Source organism: Pelophylax lessonae (assembly GCF_965119305.1).
Source record: "Pelophylax lessonae genome assembly, chromosome: 9".
Classification (NCBI taxonomy): Eukaryota; Metazoa; Chordata; class Amphibia; order Anura; family Ranidae; genus Pelophylax; species Pelophylax lessonae.
Window position 1 is genome coordinate 262,222,863 of NC_138776.1, and position 15,889 is coordinate 262,238,751.

Here is a 15,889-nt window from a genome sequence, read left to right on the forward strand (position 1 = left end):
AGAGCTGAGGGACCAGAGTAGGAGAAACTAGCAATGTCACACGTGGTGCGCAGCATGAGAGCAATATACCGGGAGGTGAATGGGGACCGGTAAGAGAGAGAGAGGGAGGACTGAGCAGGAGAGCTGGGGGACCAGAGCAGGAGAAACTATCAATGTCACACGTGGTGCGCAGCATGGGATCAGCAGAGCTGGAGGTACTGAGTAGGGCATCAGCAGAGCTGGTGGTACTACTGAGCAGGGGGATCTGCTGAATGAGGGTACTAATAAGCTGGGGACTTGCTGAAAGAGGGTACTAATAAGCTGGGGATCTGCTGAGTGGGGGGTACGAATGAGCTGGGGTTCCACTGGGCCCCTTAAAACAAATCAAAAATCAACACACACACTTAAGGCATTTTTCAAGCTTTATTAAATCTTCATTAAATCTCCAAGAAATAGAAGACCAGAGAAGAATCGGTCCACCAAACTCCACCGTTTATTGAAATATCACTTTTCCCAGGATGCACCCCTAAAAAAAAAAAAAAAATTTCTATCCTCCAGATGTTCCTCAGGCTCATCAGTTCCACCTGGAAAAGCCATCGTACCTAAGAATCAACAGGTGGGTTCCCTCTTAAGCATTTCCCGCACTCTGACCGCAGTGAGGATGCGCCGCGGTGGCTCTTCTCTGGTGTCTAAGAAGGTTTCCTTTCTGAGTGAAAGACTTTCCGCACCCCGGACACGAAAAAAGACGCTCACCCGTGTGAACTCTCTGGTGTTTTACGAGTACTCCTTTTGTGGTGAACGATTTCCCGCACTCTGGACACGAATAAGGACGCTCACCCGTGTGAACTCTCTGGTGTTTTACGAGTACTCCTTTTGTGGTGAACGATTTCCCGCACTCCGAACAGGAATAAGGGCGCACACCCGTGTGTCTGCTCTGATGTCTATGGAGTTCCATTTTCCCAACGAAAGATTTCCCGCACTCTGAACAGGAGTAAGGACGTTCCCCCGTGTGAATTCTCTGGTGTTTGACAAGGATTCCTTTCCAGGTAAAGGATTTCCCGCACTCGGAACATGAATAAGGGCGCACACCCGTGTGAATTTTCTGGTGACTAAGAAGTTCTTTTTTCCCAATGAAAGATTTCCCGCACTCTGAACATGAATAAGAACGTTCACCTGTGTGAATTTTCTGGTGTCTGACAAGCTCGCTTTTATAAATGAAGGTTTTCCCGCACTCTGAACATGGATGAGGATGCTCTCCTGTGTGAATTCTCTGGTGTTCAACAAGTACACATTCCTGAGCAAAAGATTTCCCACACTCTGAACATGGGTAAGGGCGCTCACCCGTGTGAATTCTCTGGTGTATAATGAGGTCTCCTGCCCTATTGAAACCTTTCCCGCACTCTAAACAAGAATAACGGCGTGCACCTGTGTGAATTGTCTGGTGTCTGTCAAGATCTCCTTTATAAATGAAAGATTTCCCGCACTCTGAACATGAATAAGGACGTTCACCCGTGTGAGTTCTTTGGTGTTTAACAAGTACTCCTTTCTCGGCGAAACATTTCCCGCACTCTAAACAGGAAAACGGACGCTCACCTGTGTGAGTTCTCTGGTGTATAATAAGTCTTTCTTTCTGAATGAAACATTTGCCGCACTCCAAACAAGGGAAAGGACGCTCACCGGTGTGAGTTCTCTGGTGTACAATAAGTACTGCATTGGAAGTGAAAGATTTCCCACACTCTAAACATAAAAACTGACGCTCACCTGTGTGAATTCTCTGATGTTTAAGAAGATTTTTGTTTTCAGTGAAAGATTTCCCGCACTCTGAACATGACAATGAACTCTCTCCTGTGTAAACCCTATTATGGTTTAAAGAAGATTTCTGGGGATTGGATGGATCTAGTGATCTGTCAGCACTGTGAGAACTTGGATGGACATCTGAAGTCATAGTATGGGATTTCTCAGAAGATTTCCAAGGGTTAGAAGCATCCATTGATCTTTGGTGGACATCTGGAGTCATAGTATGGGATTTATTAGAAGGTTCCCCAAGATCAGAAGGACCTATTGATCGTAGATGGACATCTAAAGTCATGGTATGGGATTTATCAGAAGGTTCTTCGGGATTAGAAGGATCCGTTGATCTTCGATGGACATCTAAAGTCATAGTATGAGATTTATCAAAAGGATCTTCGGGATTAGAAGGACCCATTGATCGTAGATGGACATCTAAAGTCATAGTATGGGATTTATCAGAAGGTTCCTCGGGATTAGAAGGACCCATTGATCTTAGATGGACATCTGAAGTCATAGTATGGGATTTCTCAGAAGGTTCTTCAGGATTAGAAGGATCCATTGATCTTAGATAGACATCTGATGTCATAGTATGGGATTTCTCAGAAGGTTCCTCAGGATTCGAAGGATCTGTTGATCTAACCAACCAACCAGAGTTCACTTTCGGAGAATTTTGTGAAACGTCAGTATTTTCTGCCTTACAATCTGGAGATATAATAAGACGTCCCTCCGATGTATATATATTCCAGAAACACGGTCCATCTGCTGGAAAGCAATATTTAATATACGTCATATCTGTTCTCATGCATCTTGTATTCAGAATTCATATACAGTATATATGTACATCCCAGAGCTCTGGCATTGAATTGGGTTCAGCAAATAAAAACCAGATCAAGGATACAAAACACACAAACATCTGTATTTTTGCATTGATGGCAAAATTATGGTGAAGAATAAAACTTCTCTCCACCTATTCCTAAAGACATGACATCGTACTGATGAACAGAGATATGCCTTATATATATTGTACAGCAGTGGTGGTAAACTGACAATTTATATCTAGCCTCAGGTGCGACATTGGACATTACTAAAGTAATGCACATAGTATTTAGTGTATGTAACCCTACAGATAATTGAAGATGGACCTTTCGTATGGTGTACAGTATCTGCTCCTCACTTGTTGGGAACGTGACATTATATTGAGGAATGGAGATGGACCTTTCATATATGTTGTACAGTATCTCCTCCTCATTTGTTGGGAACATGACGTTATATTGAGGAATGGAGATGGACCTTTCATATATGTTGTACAGTTTCTCCTCCTCATTTGTTGGTAACATGACGTTATTTCGAGGAATGGAGATGGACCTTTCATATGGTGTACATTATCTCCTCCTCATTTGTTGGGAACATGACGTTATTTCGAGGAATGGAGATGGACCTTTCATCTCCTCCACATTTGTTGGGAACATGACGTTATATTAAGAAATTAAGATGGACCTTTTATATGGTGTACAGTATCTCCTCCTCATTTGTTGGGAACATGACGTTATATTGAGGAACGGAGATGGACCTTTCATATGGTGTACAGTATCTCCTCCTCATTTGTTGGGAACATGACGTTATATTGAGGAACGGAGATGGACCTTTCATATGGTGTATAGTATCTCCTCCTCATTTGTTAGGAACATGACCTTATATAGAGGAATGGATGTACACTATATTGGGAACACTGGATGGTGCAATAAATACATACGGTAGCTTACATTTCTCTGGCAAGGACATGAGATTTTGCTATACCTTGGGCCTGCGTTCTTTGCTATACCAGCTGTAAATCTGAGAAGAATCTTCCAGAGGACTTGTTCTAGCTGACTGAAAGAACTTCTAAGATTTGTAATGAGAATCATTGGAGAATGTTGATCTGGGGAGTTATTTGCCTTTTGTAATAAAGGAATTATTTTAACCTAATGAATTATGGGCACATTTTTGCAGCTTTTCTGCCCTAATATGGATCAACTGCCATGCTGGATTTTTTTTTTTTTTTTTAGTTCAATGGACAAATCAATTTTTCATTCCATGTAACAATATGAATACATGCTTTATACTTAGAAAAGTAAAATTAAAATGTGAACCATTTCTGCAATTAGTGTTTATTACTTACTTGTATTCATATGTAGAGAAGATTCCTCCTGTTTACTTTCCATAATCATCTCCCCCTCCTCCATAGACTGCTGATCTCCACTCACCAACCTCTCTTCTTCTTCCTCTTTAACCTCAGCTTTGATGTCTTTCAGTTCTTTACCCTAAACCCCAAAGATGATAAAATACAATTGTAAAAAAATGGGGAAGATGTTATCTCATAGATTAGAATTACTTTGGAGTTCTGTGGCTCAGTCTCTTCTACCTGATCCTGGTGTGTATAGTTTTGATCTTCCTTTATGGAATCCGAGGAATACAGAGAACCACCCTCCTTCATAGACTGAGGATCTCCACTTATCAACATCTCTTCTGCTTCCACTTTAAGCTCAACTTTGATATCATCCAATGCTTCACACTAAACCGCAAAAAGAAAACAAGAGATATGTAAAAACGCAAAAGAGAAGAATGATTTCTTGCAGCTTAGGATACATTTTTATATTCTACTTCATCTTCAACTTTTTCCGTATTCAGATCTCCACCCTAAACCAACAGAATGGCAGAAAATAACATCTGTAACATAGACGTATTTATGATGTGAGATCACATAGAAAATATCATCTTGTAGAGTCCACACATCGTCTCCACATGTCAGAGTGTTCAATCACTTTATGTTCCTGACCTTCAACTCCATCTACCTGATGATGGTGAGGGATGGTGTGATCTTCCTGTGAGGAATCCCGGGAATACAGAGGACGGGGACATCTCTCTGGTGGGTTCCCATTACTGGATCCATCTGTAGGAAACACACACACTGACTGAATACATTGTTTCTATGTGTTTATCAGATGATGGGGGATCTAGGTGGACCCTCCGTACTGCTCTCTCCTTTACAATAAAGTCTCCTCTTACCCGGTGATGTGAGGGGCGGCTGATTCTCCATCATGACGTCCTTGTAGAGATCCTTGTGTCCTTCTAAATACTCCCACTCCTCCATGGAGAAATAGACAGTGACATCCTGACACCTTATAGGAACCTGACACACACAATGATACAGTCACCATCCAGACACATCCCTTGTCTGTTACTGGATAATGTCCCAGAATTCCCGGCACCGCTCACCTCTCCTGTCAGAAGCTCAGTGACCTTGTTGGTGACTTCTAGCTGCTCTGGATGGACAGTTGGATAAATGGTTCTATATTTAGGATGTATCTGGTCTTTAAGCCAGAGGCTCTGGATGGACAGTTGGATAAATGGTTCTATATTTAGGATGTATCTAGTCTATAAACCAGAGGCTCTGAATGGACAGTTGGATAAATGGCTCTATATTTAGGATGTATCTGCTCTATAAACCAGAGGCTCTGGATGGACAGTTGGATAAATGGTTCTATATTTAGGATGTATCCGGTCTATAAACCAGAGGCTCTGGATGGACAGTTGGATAAATGGCTCTATGTTTAGGATGTATCTGGTCTATAAACCAGAGGCTCTGGATGGACAGTTGGATAAATGGTTCTATATTTAGGATGTATCCGGTCTATAGACCAGAGGCCCTAGATGGACAGTTAGATAAATGGCTCTATATTTATGCAGAATGTGCCCTTAGGGTCCTTTCACACGGGCTTTCCGCCTGGCAGACTCAGTTTTGCTCAGCAATGACTGATCTGCTGATCCCTGCCGAGCAGGCGGATTACAGGTCTGTCTCCGCTTACTTTGCGGAGACAGACCTGTCAGATCCCCGCTCTCCTCTATGGGAGATCGGATGAAAACGGACCGCCTGTCCGTTTTCATCCGATCATATCGGATCCGATCCTCCAGACGGATGGAAAATATAGGGTTTCCATCCGCCTAGATTTCACGGACAGGATCGGATCGGATAGCAGCAGGTGTCAGCGGACATGTCACCACTGGAATCCGCTGCTCCAAAGAGGTGCATGGAGCATCCAAAAACTGACAGGCGGACCTGATCGGAAAGCCCGTGTGAAAAGGGCCTTAGTATAATGCATAGCAGATGTCACAGTGACTATGGAGGAAGAGGACGGAACATGACGGGGGGGTTACTGGGTGTAAATAGAGAATAATATCCTATTACCTCCGAAGCCGCCCGTTCCAAGGTCTACACTCTTTATATGCCAGTTCTCTTCCAGTCTTTTACCAGGAACTTGCTGTTAATTCTTCAAAAACACTTCCTGTCTGTAGGTTACATCACTTCCTGTCTGTAGCTTACATCACTTCCTGTCTGTAGCTTACATCACTTCCTGTCTGTTCCAAGTGACATCACCACCTTGTGCTGAATATTATTACTGCAGTCTAGGTTAGGTTTCATCAGTTTGCCCGCTGCTTTGTGGTCCATTCCTCGATTATGTTCCATCCATCAGTCAAATGTGTTTCGTGTTCAGCCACCCGATACTTAGACGTCTTTACCATCAGAGGAGTGGTTACTACAGAGTACCTTTGATCATAACATCTTTTGTCACTGAGCATGCCTAGTCTTGCTCTTAAGATTTTTTTCCGTTGTTTTGACGGACGACAAACATTATATAGCCTGCACTTCAGGATTTTGTTGGCTGAAAAGTCGGAGTCGGCTGTTGAAAGCACCATACTAACAATTCGAAAATCGGCAGATCGGTCGTTGGACGAAATTTCCCTTCAGATTTTCTTTTTTTTTATCATTAGAATACAGTTCTTTTTTTTTTTTCCATAATGTTTTATTTAGATTGTAAGAAGGGCAATACAGGTACATCGTAAACTTACAAACGTCTAGTCCAATTCACATTTTTGGAAAGTAAAGAACATGGTAGAATTAAGATATGTAGGTATGAAATATAGAAGGAAGACAACGTAGGAGCAAAAGGAAAAACTCAGTAATAAACAAGAATATATAGTGTAACATTTTACACAGATAAAATAAATTTGGGATGGTTTGACAAATCAATATTATCTGTGGGACCGAAAACCATATCTTCAGTTCCAGACCAAGAGGAGTGACGTAGCCGGATTGTAGATCGCAAATATCCATCATGAGACAGAAGGCCCGAAACTGGATAAAAAACCAGCAGAAATTTTATCAATGCTTTTAAAACGATGTCTTGCCAAACGATGTGTTGGAAAACAAATTGGTTTTGGTGGAGTTGCCAGAGGTCACCCGTGTACAGTGCATTGCGAAAGTATTCGGCCCCCTTGAACTTTTCGACCTTTTGCCACATTTCAGGTTTCAAACATAAAGATATAAAACTGTAATTTTTTTTGGAAGAATCAACAACAAGTGGGACACAATCATGAAGTGGAACAAAATTTATTGGATATTTCAAACTTTTTTAACAAATAAAAAACTGAAAAATTGGGTGTGCAGAATTATTCAGCCCCTTTACTTTCAGTGCAGCAAACTCTCTCCAGAAGTTCAGTGAGGATCTCTGAATGATCCAATGTTGACCTAAATGACTAATGATGATAAATAGAATCCACCTGTGTGTAATCAAGTCTCCGTATAAATGCACCTGCACTGTGATAGTCTCAGAGGTCCGTTTAAAGCACAGAGAGCATCATGAAGAACAAGGAACACACCAGGCAGGTCCGAGATACTGTTGTGGAGAAGTTTAAAGCCGGATTTGGATACGAAAAGATTTCCCAAGTAAATAAAGGGGCTGAATAATTTTGCACGCCCAATTTTTCAGTTTTTTATTTGTTAACAAAGTTTGAAATATCCAATAAATTTCGTTCCACTTCACGATTGTGTCCCACTTGTTGTTGATTCTTCAAAAAAAATTACAGTTTTATATCTTTATGTTTGAAGCCTGAAATGTGGCAAAAGGTCGAAAAGTTCAAGGGGGCCGAATACTTTCGCAATGCACTGTATTTGAACAGAAGGGTAATTTTGTTGACAATGAAGAAAACCTGGTTGCATATAACAAATATCGAGGATCAGGACAGTTGGTGGCGGTGGAGTGTCAAGTGCCAGTGAAGTTGGTGCACAGTGAGACTGCCACGGAAGATGGCTACTCCGCTGTGTGGATTTCTTCTGAAGGCACGGCCCTTCCAAAGGCAACAATCAGTATGAGCATTACTGACTTTGGTGGAAACTGTAGGTCACTGCCGATTCATGAGCTGATTGTCATGGGTAACAGCAATGGTGAAGGATAACCAGTTTAAGTTGATAATAGGATGTGACACATGCCAGAAAGAGTCTGAGGAAAATGTTTAGTAAGAAGGGTATTGACCTAATAGTAAATTTAGAGATAGACAGCGTAGTGAGAGTGAGAGGAGGCCTCCTACAAGTTTCGGGACGTTGCAGGTTAGTTTTCTCACATATAGTCCTTCAAAATCATGCAACTCCGCCCACTTAAAGCACTTGTACATGAAGTATCAGGGCAAGCGCCCAGGGTGAGGATGCGGAACTGCGCCCCCCTGCCCTGCTGATCAATGATTGTATTGTAGAATGAGTTACTGCCCTACACCCGTTCTCTGCCCCCCCTCCTCCGGCTGGCATGGAGTATGCAATGCGCGACCAATTCCTTGCTTTATGGTTGTCTGCCACTGGAGTGTGGGACCACCCCCCCCATTGCTGCGCCTGGGGCACATGCTCCTCCTGCCCACCCTTTGTCCCGGCCCTGCGTACATGTAGAGGATGATTTTAGAGATGGTATCCGTATATGAACCTACAACTCCGGGGGAAATGTGTCCTCATTTTACTTCCTGCATTTCTTTTTTTTTATAAGATTACTATCGCCAATACACAATGGACTCATTCCTATATTGTCAGACACAGAATATATTTTATCTTAACCTCCCTGACGGTATGATTCTGTCAGGAATTCTGTACCAAAAGAGGTACAATTCTTTTCATGGAAATTTGGCGTTATGTATTATAGGCCTACAATTCTTAGTAATTACTGACTTAAACCTGACCAAAACAAGACTCTAGTAGACATCCCAGATGTGATAAATTTGAAACACAAACGCATGAATTATAATCGAATCAATAATATAATTTTATTATATAATATATAATATATATAATAAAATTATATTATTGATTAGATTATAATTCATGCGTTATATATTATATATATATATATGTGTGTGTAATATGTGTGTGTATATATATATATATATATATGCATATATATAATATAAAATGTGTTATGTGTTTTGTGCAACTTTTTTTTTTTTTTTTTTTTTGAATTTCCCTCCCTAGTTCCGCTCCCATGCAGCATTGCTGCTGCAGGGAACGGAACTAGGAAGTCCTCCTACCGACAGACGAGCGGCGGAGATCTCGGCTGGCGGTCACAGCAATGAGAGCTCATCGCTGGATCGCCAGGATAAGGTAAGACACTGTCTGCATAGCTCTGCCCATTCACCCCGAGCGTGACTCGGGGATACCGATAATAGCAGGAAATTCCTACCCCGAGTCACGCTCGGGTTTACCGCTAGCGGGGTTAAGAATGAAACAAATATAAAGAAAAACAAGTTTGATTTTAATATTATTTAGATATTTATTATTTATATATCTTAATATTTATAATGAATTAAAAAAAATGGAAAACAAACTTAAGATTGATGAACATGGGCGTACCTGAGCATACGCCAGTGTGAGAGCCAGATTTGCCCCCATAGGGATTCACTGTTCCGTTCATCCCCGTGCAGGCAGCTCCATTCCCGTCAATTGGGACGCAGAGGCTGCAAAGATTACTGCTCCTCTGGGCTTTTTAACTCAGAGAATAGGTGCAGGAACTTTCCCTTTCTCAGTCACCCCTTGTTCCTGCCCCCTATACACCTCCAAGCATCGTTCCTTTTCTCCACTGCCTACCCACCTTAGAGCACTGATCCTTGTATCTGCCCCCCTACTCACCTCTGAGCACCGTTCCTTGTCTACACCCCCTACTCTCCTCCGAGCACCGTTCCTTGTCTCCACCTCCTACCCACCTCCAAGCGCCATTTCTTGTATCCACCCCCTACCCACCTCCGAGCACTGTTCCTTGTCTCCTCCCCCTACCCACCTCCGAGCACCGTTCCTTGTCTCCACCCCTATGCACCTCCGAGCACCATTCCTTGTCTCCAACCCCTACCCACCTCCGAGCACCGTTCCTTGCCCCGCCCCCTACCCACCTCCGAGTACCGTTCCTTTTCTCTGCCCCCTCTCCACCTTCAAGCACCGTTCCTTGTCTTCACCCCCTACCCACCTCATAGCACCGTTTCGTGTCTGCACCCCCTACCCACCTCCGAGCACCATTCCTTGACTCTGCTCCCTACCCACCTCATAGCACCGTTTCGTGTCTGCACCCCCTACCCACCTCCGAGCACCGTTCCTTGTCTCCGCCCCCTACCCACCTCCGAGCACCGTTCCTTGTCTCCGCCCCCTACCCACCTCCGAGCACCGTTCCTTGTCTCCGCCCCCTACTAGGGCTGGGCGATAAATCGATTTAATCGATTTATCGATTTTTTAGTTTGAAACGTTTTTTTGTTTTAAACTCGAGTTTTTTTTACAATACTTTTTCCTGCCTTATGCAGCCACCGAACTCCCCAGTAACGGACCTGCGGGGTGGGCGGTGCGTCTGTACAGGCCGGGACTGCGGCGCGCTGTGATAGGTAAAGTCTCCCCAGCCTGGATGTGACGTCAGCTGCCGGGAGAGGAAGCGGGCGGTGCGTCTGTACAGGCCAGGGGCTGTGATAGGATAGTATCCTATCACAGCCCCTGGCCTGTACAGACGCACCGCCCGCTTCCTCTCCCGGCAGCTGATGTCACATCCAGGCCGGGGAGACTTTACCTATCACAGCGCGCCGCAGCCCCGGTGTTCTAAAATTTTCCGGTGATGGGAGTCTCAAGTGCGCATGCGCACAAGACATTATCTTGGTTTGGTAAACTTATAACGCATAGCGGGCAGTTGAATGAGAGGAGGCGGGGCTGAGGTGGGACGGAAGACACAGCCGCGTCATCTGCAGAGCTGAATAGAGGAGGCGGGACGGAGGTGCGGCCGTGTAATTAATGCAGGACTTTAGCGACTCCTTGTTTTATTATCTTTAGCAATTATCGTATTATTTATCCTTAGGATTTCATAACATTTAGTATTTCTATAATACAAAATAAGAAATACTAAATGTAATGAAATCCTAAGGATAAATAATACGATAATTACTAAAGATAATAAAACAGAAGGAGTCGCTTAAGCCCTGCATTTATTACACGGCCGCACCTCCATCCCGCCTCCTCCGCCAGCTGTGCATATGTGCCTCCGTCCCTAATGTCTCGATGACGCGGCGGTGTCCTCCGTCCTCCGTCGCACCTCAGCCCCGCCTCCTCTCAATCAGCTGTCCGCTCTCTGTTATAATTTTTCCAAACCTCGAAAAATGTCTTCTGCGCATGTGCACGGACGACTCCTATCAGCTGTTTTGTGATGCTCTGTCACCGGAAGTGACGAGGTCCGATTTTTTTCACGGGTCCGACAAAATTTTACAACACCGGCCTGTACAGACGTACCGCCCGCCCCGCAGCTGACGTCACATCCAGGCCGGGGAGACTGTACCTATCACAGCGCGCCGCAGCCCCGGCCTGTACAGACGCACCGCCCGCCCCGCAGCTGACGTCACATCCAGGCCAGGGAGACTGTACCTATCACATCGCGCCCCGGCCTGTACAGACGCACCGCCCGCCCCGCAGCTGACATCACATCCAGGCCAGGGAGACTGTACCTATCACAGCGCGCCCTGGCCTGTACAGATGCACCGCCCGCCCGCAGCTGACGTCACATCCAGGCGCAGCGGTGGTCCGTTACTGGGGAGTTCGGTGGCTGCACAAGGCAGAAAAAAGTATTGTAGAAAAAACTCGAGTTAGAAAAAAAAAATAGTTTCAAAGCCAAACTAAAAAAGGTGGCCGGTTACTGTGGACCTATAACAGCGCAGCCCCTGTACAGACGCACCGCCCGCAGCTGACGTCACATCCAGGCGCGGCGGTGGTCCGTCAGAGTCAGACACACATATACAGCGCTTCTCCTTCTCCTCAGTCCTCCCTCCAGACTCTGCAGTCATTTTTTAAGTGCATTGGAAAAAAAAATCTAAAATCGAATCGAATCGAAACTCGAATTTTACTTTAAAAATCGAAGATTTTTTTTTTTAGGCAAAATCGCCCAGCCCTACCCCCTACCCACCTCCGAGCACCGTTCCTTGTCTCTGCTCCCTACCCACCTCCGAGCACCGTTCCTTGTCTCGGCCCCCTACCCACCTCCGAGCACCGTTCCTTGTCTCCGCCCCCTACCCACCTCCGAGCATCGTTCCTTGTCTCTGCTCCCTACCCACCTCCGAGCACTGTTCCGTGGTTCCACCTCTACCCACCTCTGAGCAATGTTCCTTGGTTCTACCCCTACCCACCTCCGAGCACTGTTCCTTGGTTCCACCTCTCCCCACCTCCGAGCACTGCTCCTTGGATCCACACCTCCGAGCACTGCTCCTTGGTTCACCCCTACCCACCTCCTGTACCGCTCCTTTTAGGGACTACAGAACCAATTATCATTTTGTGGTGATAAATGTGTATGGAACTTGTTAATGATAACAAGAAATGCAGTAAAATAGATCCCCTGCAGCCAACAACACTAGATCGCACCCAAAAACAATAAATCCTCCCATAACAATGTACACACCCGGGAACAATAGACACCCAGCAAAAATAGATCCCCCCATAACAAAAGACCTCTAGTTGCAACAACAGATCTCCCAGCAGCCAGCATCAATAGACCTCTCCTTCAACAGTACAACAAAGGAGAATGGTCTGGTTCCCACCAAAGCACACCTCCATCCCAATATTCATGTAGAAGCAAAGGAGATTGGCCCGCGGGACTTTAAATGAGGTAAGTGCTAATGGCTGGAAAACAATAAAATACACAAATAGGTAGATAAAACAAAAGTACTATTACAACATGTTCACATAGACCCCCCCCCCCCCCAGCGACAATAGATCCCCAGTCAGTCAGCAGCAATAGACCCTCCAGCATACCCCAGCACCCCTTGCCATTACATACAATCTGCGTTCCCCCTGAAAAAAAAGCCGTGCTGCTCCCAATTTGACAGTCGTGTGGGTGCGGATCCCCGAAGGTAGAGAGTGCGCATTCATAGACACGTACTCACACGCATGTCAAATTGGGAACAGTGGATGTGTCATTCCAACTCACATGAATAGGACTATCTGCATGAGGATGAATGGAACACATATGCAGGCAAACACGCCCCTAACACGGCTGTGTGCATTGAGTCACCTATTGTTTCTGTCTGTTAGCTAAGTTGGCCAACTCTTGGAGGTTCTCATGATGGGGTTAACCTTGTGTCAACTGCAGCTCATTATCCAACCGTTGCGTGATGTTTTGGGTAATATTTTGTTTTAAACAGTCATTCATTTGGTTTTACCTCAACATCTTGTCCGTCTACGACATTTGGGGTAAAAGGGCTGGTATTAGCTCTCGGTCTGCTGGAACGGTTTGGAGGTTAGGAGGCATTGCTTGGTGGAAGCACCTAAGAGGGGTGCCAACGCGTTCCGTCACAAAATAGAAGAAGACTCGGGTCATCAAACTCTACCTATATATGAAACATCACTTTCGCCAGGATGTACCGCTTTAAAAAACAATTTTTTATCCTACAGCTGTTCTATGGACTCAACAGTTTCACCTGCAAAAGCCATCGTACATTTGTCAAAAGAATCAGTAGGTGGGTTCTCTCTGATGTCTCAGATCTATAAACCATTTCCCGCACTCTGAATGCAATGGGGAGGTTCTGAGGTGTGTCTCCTCTGGTGTTTCAGAAGGTTTCCTTTATGATTGAAAGATTTCCCGCACTCTGAACACGAATAAGGACGCTCGCCCATGTGAACCCTCTGGTGCTTACCAAGGTCTGTTTTGGCAGTGAAAGATTTCTCGCACTGCGAACATGAAAAAGGACTTTCTCCTGTGTGAATTCTCTGGTGTATAACAAGTATTGTTTTCTGAGTGAAAGATTTCCCACACACAGAACACAAGTAGGGACGCTCACCCGTGTGAATTCTCTGGTGTTGCACAAGGTTTCCTTTCATGGTGAAACATTTCCCGCACTCTGAACAAGAATAAGGACGCTCACCCGTGTGAATTCTCTGGTGTTTAACAAGGTTTCCTTTATGAGAGAAAGATTTCCCGCACTCTGGACATGCATAAGGGCGTACATCTGTGTGGCTTCTGTGGTGTCTAAGAAGTTCCTTTTTCCCAGTGAAGGATTTCCCGCACTCTGAACACGAATAAGGACGCTCACCCGTGTGAATTCTCTGGTGTTTGACTAGGTATCTTTTATGAATGAAGGATTTTCCGCACTCTGCACATAAATGAGGATGCTCACCCGTGTGAATTCTTTGATGTTCAACAAGTGCGTCTTCCTGAGCAAAAGATTTCCCGCACTCTGAGCATGAGTAAGGACGCACGCCCGTGTGAATTCTCTGGTGTATAATAAGTTTTTCTTTCTTAAGGAAACTTTTCCCGCACTCTGAACAAGGGAAAGGACGCTCGCCTGACGTCATAGTATGGGATTTCTTAGAAGGTTCCTCAGGATTTGAAGGATCCATTGATCTTAGATGGACATCTGGAGTCATAGTATGGGATTTCTTAGAAGGTTCCTCGAGATTGGAAGGTCCCATTGATCTTAGATGGACATCTGAAGTCATAGTATGGGATTTCTTCGAATGTTCCTCAGGATTTGAAGGATCCATTGATCTTAGATGGACATTTGGAGTCATAGTATGGAATTTCTCAGAAGGTTCCTCAGGATTTGAAGGATCCATTGATCTTAGATGGACATCTGACATCATAGTATGAGATTTCTTAGAAGGTTCCTCAGGATAACAAGGATCCATTGATCTTAGATGAACATTTGGAGTCATAGTATGGGATTTCTTCGAATGTTCCTCAGGATTTGAAGGACCCATTGATCTTAGATGGACATTTGGAGTCATAGTATGGGATTTCTTAGAAGGTTCCTCGGGATTAGAAGGATCCATTGATCTTAGATGGACATCTGAAGTCATAGTATGGGATTTATCAGAAGGTTCCTCGGGATTAGAAGGACCCATTGATCGTAGATGGACATCTGAAGTCATAGTATGGGATTTCTCAAAAGGTTCCTCGGGAATGGAGATGGACCTTTCATATGGTGTACAGTACCTCCTCCTCATTTGTTGGGAACATGACGTTATATTGAGGAATGGAGATGGACCTTTCATATGGTATACAGTATCTCCTCCTCATTTGTTGGGAACATGACGTTATATTGAGGAATGGGGATGGACCTTTCATATGGTAAGCAGCACCTTCTCCTCATTTGTTGGGAACAGGACATGATATAAAGGAATGGAGATGATGTATACTATATTGGGAACACTAGACGGTTCAAGAAACTAATAGATTACATTCCTCTGGAAAGAAAAAGAGATTTTTCTTTATCTCGTGACTGGGTTCTTTGCTATACCAGCTTTGAAAATGAGGAATAGTCTTCCTAGCTGACTGGAAGAACTTTTAATATCTGTAATGAGAATCATTGAAAATTTAAATCTGGGGAGTTATCTGCCTTTTGGAATAAAGAAGGAATTCTTCTAACCTAATGAATTATGGTCATATTTTATGCAGCTTTCCTGCCCTAATCTGGATCAACTGCCATGTTGGATTCTTTTTTAGCTCAATGGACATACCACATTTTTCATTCCATGTAACAATATGAATACATGCTTTATACTTAGAAAAGTAAAATAAAATGTGAACCATTTCTGAATTTAGTGTTTGTTACCTGTATCCATATGTAGAGAAGATTCCTCCTGTTTACTTTTCATCATCATCTCCCCGTCCTCCATAGACTGCTGATCTCCACTCACCAACCTCTCTTCTTCCTCTTTAACCTCAACTTTGATGTCTTTCAGTTCTTCACCCTAAACCCCAAAGATGATAAAATACAGTTGAAAAAAATGGGAAAGATGTTATCTCATGGATTAGAA

At 44.1% G+C, this 15,889-nt stretch overlaps 2 protein-coding genes across 2 annotated transcripts in view; both read right to left on the minus strand.

The window, feature by feature from the left end:
• LOC309564421 (uncharacterized protein) overlaps window positions 1–15,889 on the minus strand; it is a 224,655-nt gene that overhangs the window by 79,145 nt on the left and 129,621 nt on the right. The window contains 2 exon segments of the mRNA XM_082269051.1: window positions 13,912–14,474; window positions 14,709–14,881. Coding sequence (XP_082125177.1) covers window positions 13,912–14,474; window positions 14,709–14,881 — 736 coding nt within the window.
• LOC309563876 (uncharacterized protein) lies at window positions 608–15,707 on the minus strand (the record flags this gene model as incomplete). The annotated part of the gene is made up of 4 exons (XM_082268512.1): window positions 15,685–15,707; window positions 4,172–4,321; window positions 3,929–4,070; window positions 608–2,532 (listed from the first exon to the last, which is right to left on the minus strand). Exons 2-4 carry the CDS (start codon window positions 4,268–4,270, stop codon window positions 608–610), a joined length of 2,166 nt encoding a protein of 721 aa, XP_082124638.1. The 5' UTR covers window positions 4,271–4,321; window positions 15,685–15,707.